The sequence below is a fragment of the Amphiprion ocellaris genome, chromosome 2, assembly GCF_022539595.1.
Source record: "Amphiprion ocellaris isolate individual 3 ecotype Okinawa chromosome 2, ASM2253959v1, whole genome shotgun sequence".
Taxonomy (NCBI): domain Eukaryota; kingdom Metazoa; phylum Chordata; class Actinopteri; family Pomacentridae; genus Amphiprion; species Amphiprion ocellaris.
The window spans coordinates 29,577,162-29,591,083 of NC_072767.1; the positions used below are offsets into that span (position 1 = coordinate 29,577,162).

Here is a 13,922-nt window from a genome sequence, read left to right on the forward strand (position 1 = left end):
AGGTATGACGCATACATTCAGTGCAGAAGTCACAAAGCAGCGGCTAAGCACCGTTTTTTTGGCGAAGTCATCACTCTCTACCCACCCTACTCACCAGATTTGGCTCCCTGGGACTTCTTCCTCTCCCCAAAATGAAAGTCAAGTTGAAGGGTCACCGTTTTGACACAGTTTATGGCAGGGGTGGGCAATTAATTTTCATATGAGGCCACATGAGAAATGTTGACGGTTGTTAAGGGCCGGAACAATACACTTACAGCTCTGCTCAATATATATCTCAATAAAAACAGTAAATGAAACATTACAATGATACAATGAAAATGTGGAACATAGAACACAACTATTTAATGAAAGATTTTGTTTTTTCATTTAAACTATGATTGCTGCCTATTGAGTTGTAGATATTTTAGATGGTGTGACTTCCTGCAGTGTGGGCATGTGGATGAGAATGTTGCCCTCCAACTGGCATGACAGAAACTTCAGTTTTGTCATAAAAGCGGTCACCAGGCTGTACATTTCATGTGCAAAGAGGCCCTTGCCTTGCAGCTTGGTATTTAGTTCATTCATTAGTGCAGTCACATCAACAGCAAAAGCAAGGTCTAATATCCAGTCTGCATCTGAGAGCTTGGTGATGTCCCTGCCTTTCTTCTCACAAAACTCTTGAATCTCTGCTCTCAGATCCCAAACTCGTTTAAGCACCTTGTCCAGGCTGATCCATCTGACAGCTGTCTGGTAACCAAGGTCACCATGTTCACTATCAACTCCTCCAAAAAGACAACAAACTGTCTGTAATTCAATGCTCTTGCCCTGATGAAGTTAACTACTTTAGCTACAACATCAGTCACGTGGTTCATTTTTAGCACTGACTTACACAGCACCTCCTGATGTATAATACAATGCAACAATATCAGTTTCTGTTCTGGATTTACTTCAGTCACTTTATCTTACATCCGTTTCAAAAGTCCAACATTTTTCCCTGTCAAATTTGGACAGCCATCAGTTGTAACACCAACCAAATTCTCTCATTTCAGTCCCAGCTTGTTCATGCATGTATTTACCTCAGTGAACAAATCACTCACCGTCGTGGTTCCCTTCATTGGCTGCACAGCTGACAGCTCCTCCGTCATCTCAAAGGTTTTTGTTAGTCCACGTACAAAGATGAGTAACTGGGCTGTGTCACGGACATCACAGCTCTCGTCCAGAGCCAAGGAGAAAACGTCAAAATTGTCCACTTTGTTGTGCAGCTGAAGCTCCAGATTTTCGGCGGTGTTCTCCACCCGCCTCGTTACGGTTCGCCTGGAAAGGGCCACATTAACGAACGCTCCTTTCTTCTCCGGGCATATAAACGCTGCAGAGTCCACCAGACTTTCTTTGACAAACTCTCCATCAGAGAATGGCTTACTGACATCCCTTTATGTGTGAGCTTTGGTAAAAAATCCTTGCTGCTTTAGCAGTTTAGAAGCAAACTTTCAGATATCCTCCCCGCTCTGCATCAGTCAAATGTTTGTACGAAAAAAACGGTACCTTAGCAGACCTTTCAAAGTAAAAGCAGTGCGGGCATATCGCTTGCATGCATTGTGATGATATATATTTGCATTGACTTAATATTTTCCAATGACCTCATATGGGCCAGTCAGGGTCATCCGGCGGGCCGGATGTGGTCCGCGGGCCGTAGGATGCCCAGGTCTGGTTTATGGGATTCAGCGCTCATCGCAGATGCCGCTTGGCATGTTTATATAACAGGACTTGCGGTGAGTGTTACAAGCCTTGCAAAAGCACAAAGTGTGCCGCGTCGCTGCACAGGGAGAACATTTAGATGAAGATGACGGCCAAATATATACCAGGTGTGATTTTTAATTTTTGTTGGCACATTGTCATAACTTTTTCTAGCCCACACATAGGGGAAACGGTCTCATCAGCTGACCAGGCAAATGTGAGTTGTTACCATATGGGTCAGAGGTCCAGATAGACGGTGAAAGACAACCCAAAAAAAGGACAGAAAAGCTCCCAAAGAGGTTATTGGTATGGAAAAATAACAGTATAAAATACATGTCGTTTGAAACATCTGTTAAAGAAATGTGAACGCTATTGACAAATATGTAGAAAATCTTGTTTGGGGCACTTGCAATCAGTTTTGAGACAGTCCAGAACTTCAGTTTCTCAATTTCCCATCAACTGAATCCAGACTTTAGTATCATGTAGTGAAAATAGCACCTGAGAGATATGAGTCACTTAATTCCACACTACACTACTTATCTCATAGAAGTTGATGAAAAGCCATTGAGGACAAGTGTCAGACAGAATATTTTACTTACTTTATGTTTCATGTCCGTCCATCTGGCAGTGAGAGTAACTACAAACACTGTGGACACTTCTGGATTCTTTTCTTCTAGCTGCTGTTGTCACCACCTGATATTCAGCCACAGCTGCTTCTGTCTCTGCCAGGGTCTCCTCTTTAGATCTGACAAACCAACTATTGCTGGTTACCGTAAGGCACTTCGCTACCGATGGACCAGCATGGGAATGTCACTACAGAGGCCAGATTTAAAACTCTAGTATACTATGAAATGCAGAAATATTTACCTGATGCACCTGGTAGACTTAGTTAACATTGTGTGAACTTGTTTGGTTTGGATTTAACAGATCCTCATTTAAATTTGTATTTCTTGCATTTCAGTTTTAAATATAAGTACAACACTCTGTTTCAAGGATGTGGCCTATTTATTTCCATATTGGCATGTTAATCAAGAAACGTCTTCTTGGAAATCACTGCAAAAAGTCTCAACAATGACTTACTGTTTAGGAGAAGTTTAAGAAGTGTGTTTTTAACTGATATATTTTTTTTCACACAGCTTAAAAAAAAGAAAGAAAAATTGTGTCTGTCTTAATTTGAGCTTGAGAGGAAGTCATGTTACGTTTCCGGCAGATTGTCAGACAGAACATAAAAGAGTGGTGTAAGCCATCTGTGCATTTTCACATAATGTATCAAGGTAGTACTGTAATGTAAGAAGTAGTGAGAAATGTATTTTACATTGTAAAACACTTTGGTCACTCACCATTAGCAGGATTTCCTCCAGGGTTTAGGGTGACTCTAAAGGCTTGATGCCAGATGTGGTGGCCAGGAGGAGCATCACAGGGGTCAATGTATAGAAGAACACCTCCAAAGCCCAACTCAGACAGCAGGGACAGCTAGACACGCAAACATACATAGATAAAATTATTAAGAAAGAGAAATGAGATTTTCACATTGACAGAAACAGAGATATGAGCAAAAGAATTTCTCACTTAATACGGTTAGTGTATTTTAATGATTTTCAAGAACAATTGCTGTCCTACCATACACTCCTCTTATCATGAAATAGTATTACATGACGTGATACAATGTATAAGTCATGGGATAGGATATTAACAGACTCCTGCACATTGTCTAACTTGCAAAAATACATTGATCTGGTGCTTGACAAGCAATCTTCTATAAGCGTGCACCTTAAACTCTCCAATCAATCATATCACGATTAATATTTCAAAAATTGTTCGCCCTGGTAGCTAAAGTTGCATCTCTTTTTCTTTTTTGCTGCTTGTCCACAAACTCTGTCTTGCAAATAAAGAATTAAAAAAATCCAATTAGTGTATCGAAGAACCTGTAAATCTGAGTAAATTGCGTTCTCTTCTTCCAAATGTAATTTCTGTGATGTTTCTGCAGTGTTGCCCCCACAAATAGCCAGCTAATCAAATGAAGTGCACCAGTACTATGACATATTCTTTTACCAAACACAGTATCTGGCTATATGTTGGAGATTTATTGTAAAATTATCCATTAACAATCACAAGAAGAAGAAGGTACATATATTATTACAGAATTTTTTTTCTGTTGTTTTTTACTTTTTTCATGATGATCAAAGTTTAAGTTGTGATGATGTTTATTTAGCCAGTATCACTGAAAAACATGGAGAATAGTTGGGAGGAAGTGTGCTGCAGCTGCCACAGTACAGAGCCGTATTTCACTGTTGTCCATGGGAGATGTAGTGTCCTTGTTTTTTATGAGCGTAGATGACTATTTTATTGAATATGTGACACCAGCCACGGTCATTCTCCTCTCATCACAACTCTGTCCTTCACTGGAAAACAGGGACATGCATACAGACACACACACACACACACAAATCACCCAATAACACACTGCACGTGCAACACAAACAACCACAAAATGTGGTCTGCGTACACATTTTCTACATGCACACACAACTCATGCTTTTTCAGTTTTGTTTTCATAACAACATAGTGGCAGAACACATGCACGCACGCACACACACACACACACACACACGCACACACACGCACACACACCTGCCATTCACTTTGCAATAGACAGAGAATTAAGGTAATAAATGACACATGGATGGAAACCCATTTGTCAGGAGAACTGATGTTGTTTTAAATAAATTAAATATAATATAATTTAACATAACCACTCTGTGATTCTGTATTATGATTCCTGAATTAGTTGGTATCATTGCACCCAAATGAATTAAACTAAGATGATAATCATATGTGTTCTATGTGTGTGTGTCAAATATTCCTCCTGCTGCAAGTGTAAAATTAGGCCTGCAGTCACCGTCACACACTCATTAGTGAGAGTAACAGGCTCATCAATCATTCTTCCCCACTTATATGTAAAGGGCAATGATTTCTTATAGCTGCTGACACACAGAGACATTATGAAGCACACATGATCAAATGTGTCACAAACTAGGGGTGAAGAAGGGACGGAAAAATGGGTCAGGAGCCTGTTGCTGGAGGGGTCCCATATGACAGCTGCTTCAGACTCCTGTAATGGATTTCTTTTAAAAGTTGAACTGTGCAAATACAGTATAGTGACCTCCTCTTTAAACATTTCATCCCCTGATTTTTGTAACCTCCATTTGCTCCTGTTATGCCTCATTAGCCTGTCATTTATCATTAATTTCACTTTGAAAGCTAGAGGAAATGTTCAGTGGACAAAGCAAAAAAAATTTAAGTGAACAGCCAATTTACTACTGTTTCTGAGTAGATAGTCAAAACACAATCAGTTTTTACAACATAAAACGACACATAAGTCCATGACTGTGAGAGGATAAAAACAATCCATTTGATATATAAAAAGCAATCACTGATGGGGTCACTTTAGCACTGATTTTAGCCAAAGCTTGAGGTCTTTTTAAACACTCTAAAGCTTCCTGAGTCCATAATGTTTGTGGGTTTGAAAAGAAGAGCAGATTGATCACAGACTGTCTTTCAAAACTGCAGTCACCTTTAGTAGATGCTTTTAAACATCCAACATGCATCAGAGTAAAATAGAAAGATATCAAATGAGAGAAAATTATGTCGTTTTTTTTTTCAGAATATTTCAGTGATGACATTTTATCCTAAGGATTTGTTTGTCAAGTGAGTACACAGGTTTGAATGTAGTAACACCTGCCTGTGACCGGCTTGTAAAGCAGTAAGACAGATGGGAAAAAGGCAAAGTGTGCACAAAGAGCTTTGCAGCAGACGAGGCCAACTGGTGCCTGATGCTCCTAAAATTATTCAGATTAAACCTGCCGATGACCCCGCTCACTCGTGTTTTAAAAAGACAGGTTTGTGTCACTTACATTTAACATGTGTCACAGGTGTTGACTTCACCATTAATTAAAATGTCAGGATTAAGTGAATTATTGTTCCTCGCTGTGAAATACATGCAAACTGTTTTTGCTCATGTTAGGAGTAAAGCATGACTTAGCTAAGCCAACCCGACACCGTGCTCCACGCAGCTGTCAGTTCGGCTACAGCGTGTTCTCCATCTGAGATCCTTTTATTAGCTTCTACTGGAGCTTTCAGCTGAGCAAAATACATCCTCTGACGGAGACCGTGCGAAATTATTCTGATGCTTAACTTTTAAGCCAACACTGATGAAGTCCTAAATGTGCCATGGATGCTCGCAAGTGAACAGATTCATCTTAATGAGGTTGAGCAAACCTTCTTTAACCACTGAAGGCTCAAAGCTCAATGAAAAGCCAGGGTGTGCATTTCAACATCGAAAAAGGACTCTAAAAAATCTATGTATTCATTCATCATAATGGTTTGACCACCAACATACAATACGAAGTTCTACTTACTAGTTTTACAGAACTTTCAACCATAGATTAATTCTAAGAAAGTTTGTGTTACTTGTTGTAGCTTGAGGTGCTTGTTGTATGGAGTGAAATGTCTTTTTGTCAGGTGCCATTTAAATGTCAATAGATTAACAAACTAGACACATATGTGAGATGTCATTTTAATCCCTACTGCCATTTTCTGTCACATTAGATTTGTTTTCTGTGCAAAGCAGGAAGAAATGGAGGTAAAGATTTCAGCGTTTTCTATGCAAGAGAGGTTTTACACTGGTTTTAACATAACATGGTATTAATTTGTATTATAAGTAATTCTATATATTATACAATAAAACACCTAATTTGACATTTATTTAGTCATGAACAGAATGCATGGACAGAATAAATTTCCATTAGTGCACATTCCCATAACTGGATATTGTATAAGTCCTCATGTATTCCAGTTTCTATAATTAAATTACTTTGATTTAATGGAAAGTGAAGATAAATTTATGAGTAATTAACATGTAAGTAGATGTTTATGTTTTAATTAACTGAATTGGAATTCATATTTTCCCTGTCATCTTCTAATTGATGAGAAAACTGCTTTGAGCGGACTGTGGCACACATCCAAGGAGAAACAGGCCTAATCAATCAATGCATTGCTGATGTTGTTTCTTATGAATGCAAATGGATTCAGACATCGCCGTACTAAGGAGGTGCAGATAAAAGACTCAGGTTTAGGTGTAGTAATTATATGTCAAATTATGGTGCATGACAAACCATATACATTATGTCTTGTTGAGTGTAAAAAGCTGCACACAGTTCCTTCAAAAGGCAGCGAGTTATATTTGGATGCCAGTAAGTTATACCTGACATCATTTAGGGAACTCTTGTTTTAAATCCTCTCATTACGCAAAAAATCATTTTCTGAGTCATACCTTGCCTTTTTTTTTTTAAAGACCAAAAGATTTCATTGCACAGTCTGGGTGAATATTTTTCCTGCTGCAGGATTATAGTATCAGGTCGATCAGCACTCTGCATTAAGTCATGTGTGATTCCCTTATCAGCAGCGCAGCCGAGTACCACTTTATACAGCTTTGATTTGATCTTACCTTGTACAGTAAAGGCGCCTGGCCGAGCTTGACCACTGCGATCTGGTTGGTGAGGTTCAGGCTGTCTTTGGCTCTCCTCAGGTCGTCCACACTGGCGTACTGGACGTCCACCACCTCCCCCTGGTGAGGAGAAACAGTTCTTGAATTCATATTAAATGCCGTTTCATCAATTATTTTTCCAAGATGCTTGACATACATGTCAGATGACAACTGTGTGTTTACATGCCCAGTCAGCAGTGTGCTCACCCTCTTATCCATACTCTAAGTGAGACCTTATTCTGTATATTCTGTGTATATATATATATATATATATATATATATATATATATATATATATATATATATATATATATATATATATACACACATAACTTCTTCAGTAATTTGAGCAACAGTAGCTTGGACCACACAGGCCAGCCTTAACTCTGCATGTGCATCAATGAGCCTTGGCCACCCATGACCCTGTTGCCGGTTCACCACTGCTCCTTTCTTGGACCATTTTTGATAAATACTGACCACTGCAGACCTGGAACACCCCACAAGAACTGCAGTATTGGAGATACTCTGACCCAGTGGTCTAGCCATCACGATTTAGCCCCTGTCAGACTCACTCAAATCATTCTGCTTGTCCATTTTTCCTACTTCCAAAACATCAACTTTGAGCACAAAATGCTCACTTGCTGCCTAATATATCCAACCCACTAACAGGTGTCATGATGAAGAGATAATCAGTGATATTCACTTCACCTGTCCGTGGTCATAATGTTATGCCTGATCAGTGTTTATATTAGCCTTTTATCATCAAGAAAAAAAATATATACAGTATATATTGTGTTAGGAAGATTGTCTGGAATCTGGCAATAGCAGAAGCATGATGGTGGGATATTGCATAAAAAAAATCAGTGCTTCGTGTCAAAGCAAGAAAATTAATGTCATTATGTTTTTCACCAAAGTGTTCTGTTACAACCCCGGCTCAGGGGGGAAGGGAAGCAACATAAACAGTTGTAGTTGGTAAAAATCAAATTATTTATTATAGAAAAGTTTAAACAAGAATGTGTAAGATATTATACAAATGAGGCAAAACTAAGGAAGAGGGCTGGTGGGTGCTGCTCAAATTAAAGAAAACAGCAAAACACAAGAAGAGTTCTCATAAGGAGAACTTAACACTACACTACAATACAATCACTGTGGACAAAAGAAAAAATTAAACAAAAAGGCTCACTACCTGGGAACTGACAAAACAAAACTACATGGGAGTCAGCACCCCTAACCCTGGTGAAAAGTAGACAAAAGAAAACTACCTGTAATGAAATGAAATGTTGCTGTATCAGTTTTTAATACTAATCCTGGTCCAATTCCTACCACACAGACAATCTTGCCTCAACCACACAGATCACACAGAATGACACGCTAGAAGTCAGCTGCCTCGTTCAGCTGAACTGCCAACGCTTTTAAAAGAGTTGGCAGTTTTCGGTTGGTCAGCCTGGTGAGCGCTGCACCAATCACAGGACTCCTGGTTGCAGTCACGCCTCTGCCGTCGTGGTCCAACCAGAGAGTGGGGATCACACAGCCCTATTTGCATAGCCACAACATATAGTTAAAACACACACACAGGGTAGGAGGCGCTGGTTGTAACATGTTCCCACACAGTAGCTCACTTCCAAAATGCCCTCAAGACTCTTGGATTGCCGGTTTTTGCACAGAAGTCATCTGCACTTCCCTTTTGACTGTTAAAGTCAGATTTTAAATCATTTCATTTAAAAACAAGTCTATTATTTTAGGTTTATTTTTCACACAAGGAGGAATGTAAAGTCAGCTCTGTGTTGGACACAAGGCCGACATTAGCTACGAGATTACACAACTGGATTATTCTTCAGTGCATGGGGAAACAACTAGTATCATAGGAAACCACAGATTCCTTTATTTTATTTGGATATGTGACAGGTATACATTGTGAAACAATGTCGAGACTTGGTGACTTATTTACCTAAGAAGCAGAAGTGTGGAAATAGCTGAAGAAATTAGTGAAGACATTACTTGGGAGAACTTTAATCTGTCTTTATAACTTTTTACTTCAGTAAAAATTATGTAGCCTAATAAGCATAATTACAAAACTCCACTTCCACTCTTTTTTTGACATAGTAACATATCATTATATTAACATATCATTATATTAAAATATCTATGTAATGGCAATTGAACAATTCAAATGAAAAATAACCATTGTTTAGCTTCATTTGACATAACCTGCACCTCACTGCAATTACATTGGATAGTAATTTTGAGCAAAAGAAAAAAGTTGTAGAGGTCATGAATTATAAGTCTGCATGTACTAATTCTTTATGTAGTTGATATGACCAAAAATACTATAGAATTTATTTAAAGCACTCAAAATTCACTTTTTTTTTGTGCGTGCATGAGTCTGTGTCTATTCGTGTCCGTGTGACTGAGTGAGTGTTACCATCTTCCAAATTAAAGCGACCTAGAAGTTGTTGAGCAAAGTCAAAGCTTTACTTTTTGGGGTCTCTCTCTCTCTCTTTCTATCATTCTCTCTTTCACCCCCTCTCTCGCTCTTTCTTCCTTTCTCTCCCCCCTCCTCACCCCCTCACTGCCTCACCTGGGCCTGATTCATTTTTCATGTGGCCTGGGGGCGAGTGTAACGCGATGCTGCAGTGGGGAGAACAGCGAGCGAGTGGTAGAGAGAGGCCGACTGTGGGAATGAGAGGAGGAGAGAGATCACATCTTTGTGCATTAGGAGAGCCCAGGAGAAGAGAGCGAGGGAGATTTATCGCTCCTGCCTGTATTTGCATCATAAAAGTCTTCCATTTAAACTGCAGGCCATGGAACAGTACAAGACACTGCAAATTGTAATACAGAAGAATCTCTATATGCACTGAGATGCTGCTGCTCGAACTAGATCCATCTCTCTTTCCGCGCTGCCATTTTTTAACTTTCGTTTCTTCTCGGCAAGGTAATGAAATTAATGATGTAAGTGTCCTCTGTCTGGCTGAAGCTGTGAGCATCATTCTCCTGTTAAGGTGATTTTTTCCCCCTTTCCTCTTAACCCAGCCTGTCAATTACAGGAGATCTGTGTTGAGTTTTCCAAAGATGACAACAGGGCTAATATAGCTTGATGGATGGTGTCTAAGAACTTATCTTATAAATGAATACTATTCAGTTTATATAACACAGTTGCATTCATGTACTTTAAAGCAGTATATTCATTATGGGAGATCTCCAACTCTCATTAAACCCCAATGAAATGATTAAATGTGAATAAGCAACTTCTTATATGCACGTACAGATTGTATCTGTATCCTAAATAAATAATAAAGACACATCTACACACTTGAAAGAAAATCTACAGTTTAAATAGACTTGCATTCACAATTATCAGGCAACAAAGATCAAAACAAACAAACAAACAAAAAACATCTCTAAATGCTTACAAATCTTCAAAATGATCCCAGAAACGAAAAGAGAATTACTTTTTAAAAAACTTTATAGTGGGCCTTGAAATAATGACTTCTGAAGTGCTTCAGTTGGGAAAATTGACAAAATTTCAGCTTAAAATCATGATGTTCATTAAAATCACATTATTCTACATGTCTTATTCAAAACCTCTCCAATAATAAAATATATGCACCAATTCCTGTAAAAAAAAGAAGATAAAAACAAAAAAAAAAATAAATTCTGCACCCTAGAGTTATGTCAACGAGAATATGAGAGCTAAATTAATTACAAATTTTGGTAAATACAGCTTTTGTAGCGACTTTACATAACTTACTCATATAAAAAATATATGCATTAAAATATCACAATTTTCTGAGTCAGTTTTGACTCTTAACAGTCTCTGAAACCTTAAATGTCATAACACAGATGCCACATAATGTCTGAGCAATAGTCCGTCCTTACTAAAAGTAAAAGGAGTAAGGAGTCATTGTAAATATTAAACACACTACTGTGTTTCTGAATATGCTCAAATAATCAGATTTCACTGCAGACACAGGTTTGTTTGCTTTTTGTTTTTTTTTTAACTGAGGGTAGTTGAACTTTGGGTCGTGAAGGTTTTTAATTTAATCTTTTTACTCCCAGCTATTCTTGTTTAGGTTGATTCATTGGTTTTTAAATTGTCTAATGAAAGTTTTTACCATGTGACCAAACTGTTGTTTAACTTTTATTGTTGAGTTTTGACAAAGTTTCTTATTTGTGTGGCTCAATCATCATTTTTTTCTTACTCAGCTATATTGTAAAATAGGCCTCCATTCCTAAATGCATTTTGAGTTTACATAAATGCTGAATGAATATGTCAATCTCTGTTTTCTTTCTATATGGTAAAAATGTGAATACAAACACAAATATGACTGTCTTTGCTACTGTCTGTTTTTGAATGCATATTCAGAGGCAGACAAACTGGTGGAGGAAAGAAGAGCAGCCATGCAGGGAGGAGACAGAGGAGGTCATGGATTGTTTCTGCAGTCTACTTATTGAAGGCTGCACAAACACTGTAATTAACTCTTATCACGTTAAGTGAATGAAGTGCCTTCACAATGACACTGTCATTATGTCTGACAACAAGAAGAGGCAGGCTTAAAGAGAGCCAGTGTTGGGAAAGCCATTCTGTAACTGTTCACGAGATCCTACAGGAAAACTGATTGAGATTTTTTATTGATTAAAAACATACAACTGGATGTGAATGGTTACATTAAAAATAAAGTTAGAGACACCGCTTTGTGATTGTGTGTCTCTGCCAACCAGTCAAGTTGCAGTTGACTACTATCTGTGTCTGTCCTGACTCATATTTGTACGTAGTGCAGACTTAGGAATGTTAATTGAAATCTGCATGTTGCTGCATGGAAGCTACAGATTCTGAAATGTAGGTGCTTCACACAAATGTTTGACCTGGCAGAAGATCTATATCATCACCCTATTTTATTGATGGGCCTCCAAGATTAGTGCCCCCAATTCAGCAACTTACCAAATGTGAAATGTGGCCACAATCTATCCTGAGATATGGCAATCAACACCAAAGGATGTTATTTAAAAGATGGATGCAGCCTCCAGATCTAAAAAGTGAAGACAGGTGGCTTGAATCTGTATTCTTTTTCACAGCCAGCAGGGGGAGCCTCATTTGATCGCAAATAGAAGTCAGATTGTACAGAAATCTCTGAGAAAATGACTATACTTCTAACTTGATTTGTTACCAGGGAGTTTATGGACTCACAACTTTTTGAATATGGCTTGATGTGTATTTTATGAATTATGGCCCGATTTCAAGAAAAATAGATGATAAAGCAGGGTTTATTTTAAAGTAAGGTCAACTTCATATTGTATCACCAATGTCCTCAGGTTTACCAGACAGATCCACTGTCTGCTTAGTAGATATGGCTCCAAAAGACCAACATAATGATAGCCAAAAGGCTAACTCAATAAAACATTATTCCAAAACTGACGAGTGACGTGGAAGTAGTCATGTCCATCTTTTATGTGAAGTTTATGTCTTGAATACCATCCCTCAGGAAGAAAAGGAGAGATTGTGACAGTGTCACATTTGGTCGGACACTGAATTGGTGACACTAGTCTTGGAAACTGTAGTGGTTGCGTTGATCGATCGATATAGAATGGTTCAGTAATGACTAGGCAAGTGTTTTTGAAGAACTTTTTTGATGTCTCAGTGACAATGATCTTTGATCTTTTGGATACACAATGTTATGATTGCATCATTTATCCTTGTAGACAATTGTGTGAAATTTTGTTGTAAGTTGAGTATGAATTCTTCAGTTTTGGTCCCAAAAATGTTTTATGAAGTCATAGTGACTTCGACCATCAAAACCTAATCAGTTCACCAAATGATTGTTTGAGCCAAAGTTGAAAAAGAAAACAAAAATCTTTTCGGGTGATCCTGAGATAACACAAGCACAAGAAAGGGATGTACAGGCGGATAACCCAATAATGCTTCTGGGAGGGGGGCATGAGGATAAAAGAAATCAAAGGATGCTGGAACCACATAAAAAACAGCAGACAGTTATTACTAGTAAATATAATAATAATCCTCATTCCTCATTGCATTCAATTATTTCTGATAGCATTTTCGCAGTTCCTCAGTCCCCGTTTAATTGAATCCTTTGTTTATAACACAATGTTTGCAGAAGTGGACAAATGTTTTCATTGCCTTTTTTTATTCCCTTTGTTCTGTAAAACACAAAATGAAGTCTGATTGATGGATTAATTTTCATATGGCATGTTTTTAACATTTTGAGAAGATAAATGGAGTACAGGCCGGTGTGAGCCTCAGTGATAAAAAAAAAAAAAATCAAACAAATGCACCCTCAAATTCTTTAAAGCACATTTATGCTCCTTTGATACATTATACTGTACCTGTGTTGCACCATCTTTCCTGTGAGATTGTCTGCCGGTGACTATGTGGGTCTGTGCTCAGGGGGAATAAATCTCCAAGCTTTGCAGAGGGATGTGAAGCATTAAATAGATGAGTGTTGTTAAAATGTCTGTAAGAAGCTATACATGCAGAGCTGCATATGAGATGTGAACATACCAATGCCCAAAATGAGCATTTGTCAAAAACACGCTGATGGATGCTTCTGGATTGAGGAATTATTTCATATGAAAACATTAAAGGTGGACATGTTGTCTAACTGCCTTGTAAATAGCAAAACCTCGGTCTTTTTTGTGGTGAGGTATCATT

General features: G+C 38.2%; 1 protein-coding gene across 4 annotated transcripts in view; it reads right to left on the reverse strand.

Annotated features, from left to right (window-relative positions):
• LOC111562694 (inactive N-acetylated-alpha-linked acidic dipeptidase-like protein 2) overlaps positions 1 to 13,922 on the reverse strand; it is a 520,178-nt gene that overhangs the window by 249,827 nt on the left and 256,429 nt on the right. For all 4 annotated transcript variants that reach the window (XM_055016278.1, XM_055016281.1, XM_055016283.1 and 1 more), the window contains 2 exons: positions 7,220 to 7,339; positions 3,054 to 3,186 (listed from right to left, as the gene is read on the reverse strand). In XM_055016278.1, the coding sequence (XP_054872253.1) occupies positions 3,054 to 3,186; positions 7,220 to 7,339 (253 nt within the window). The remainder of the gene's footprint in view (positions 1 to 3,053; positions 3,187 to 7,219; positions 7,340 to 13,922) is intronic.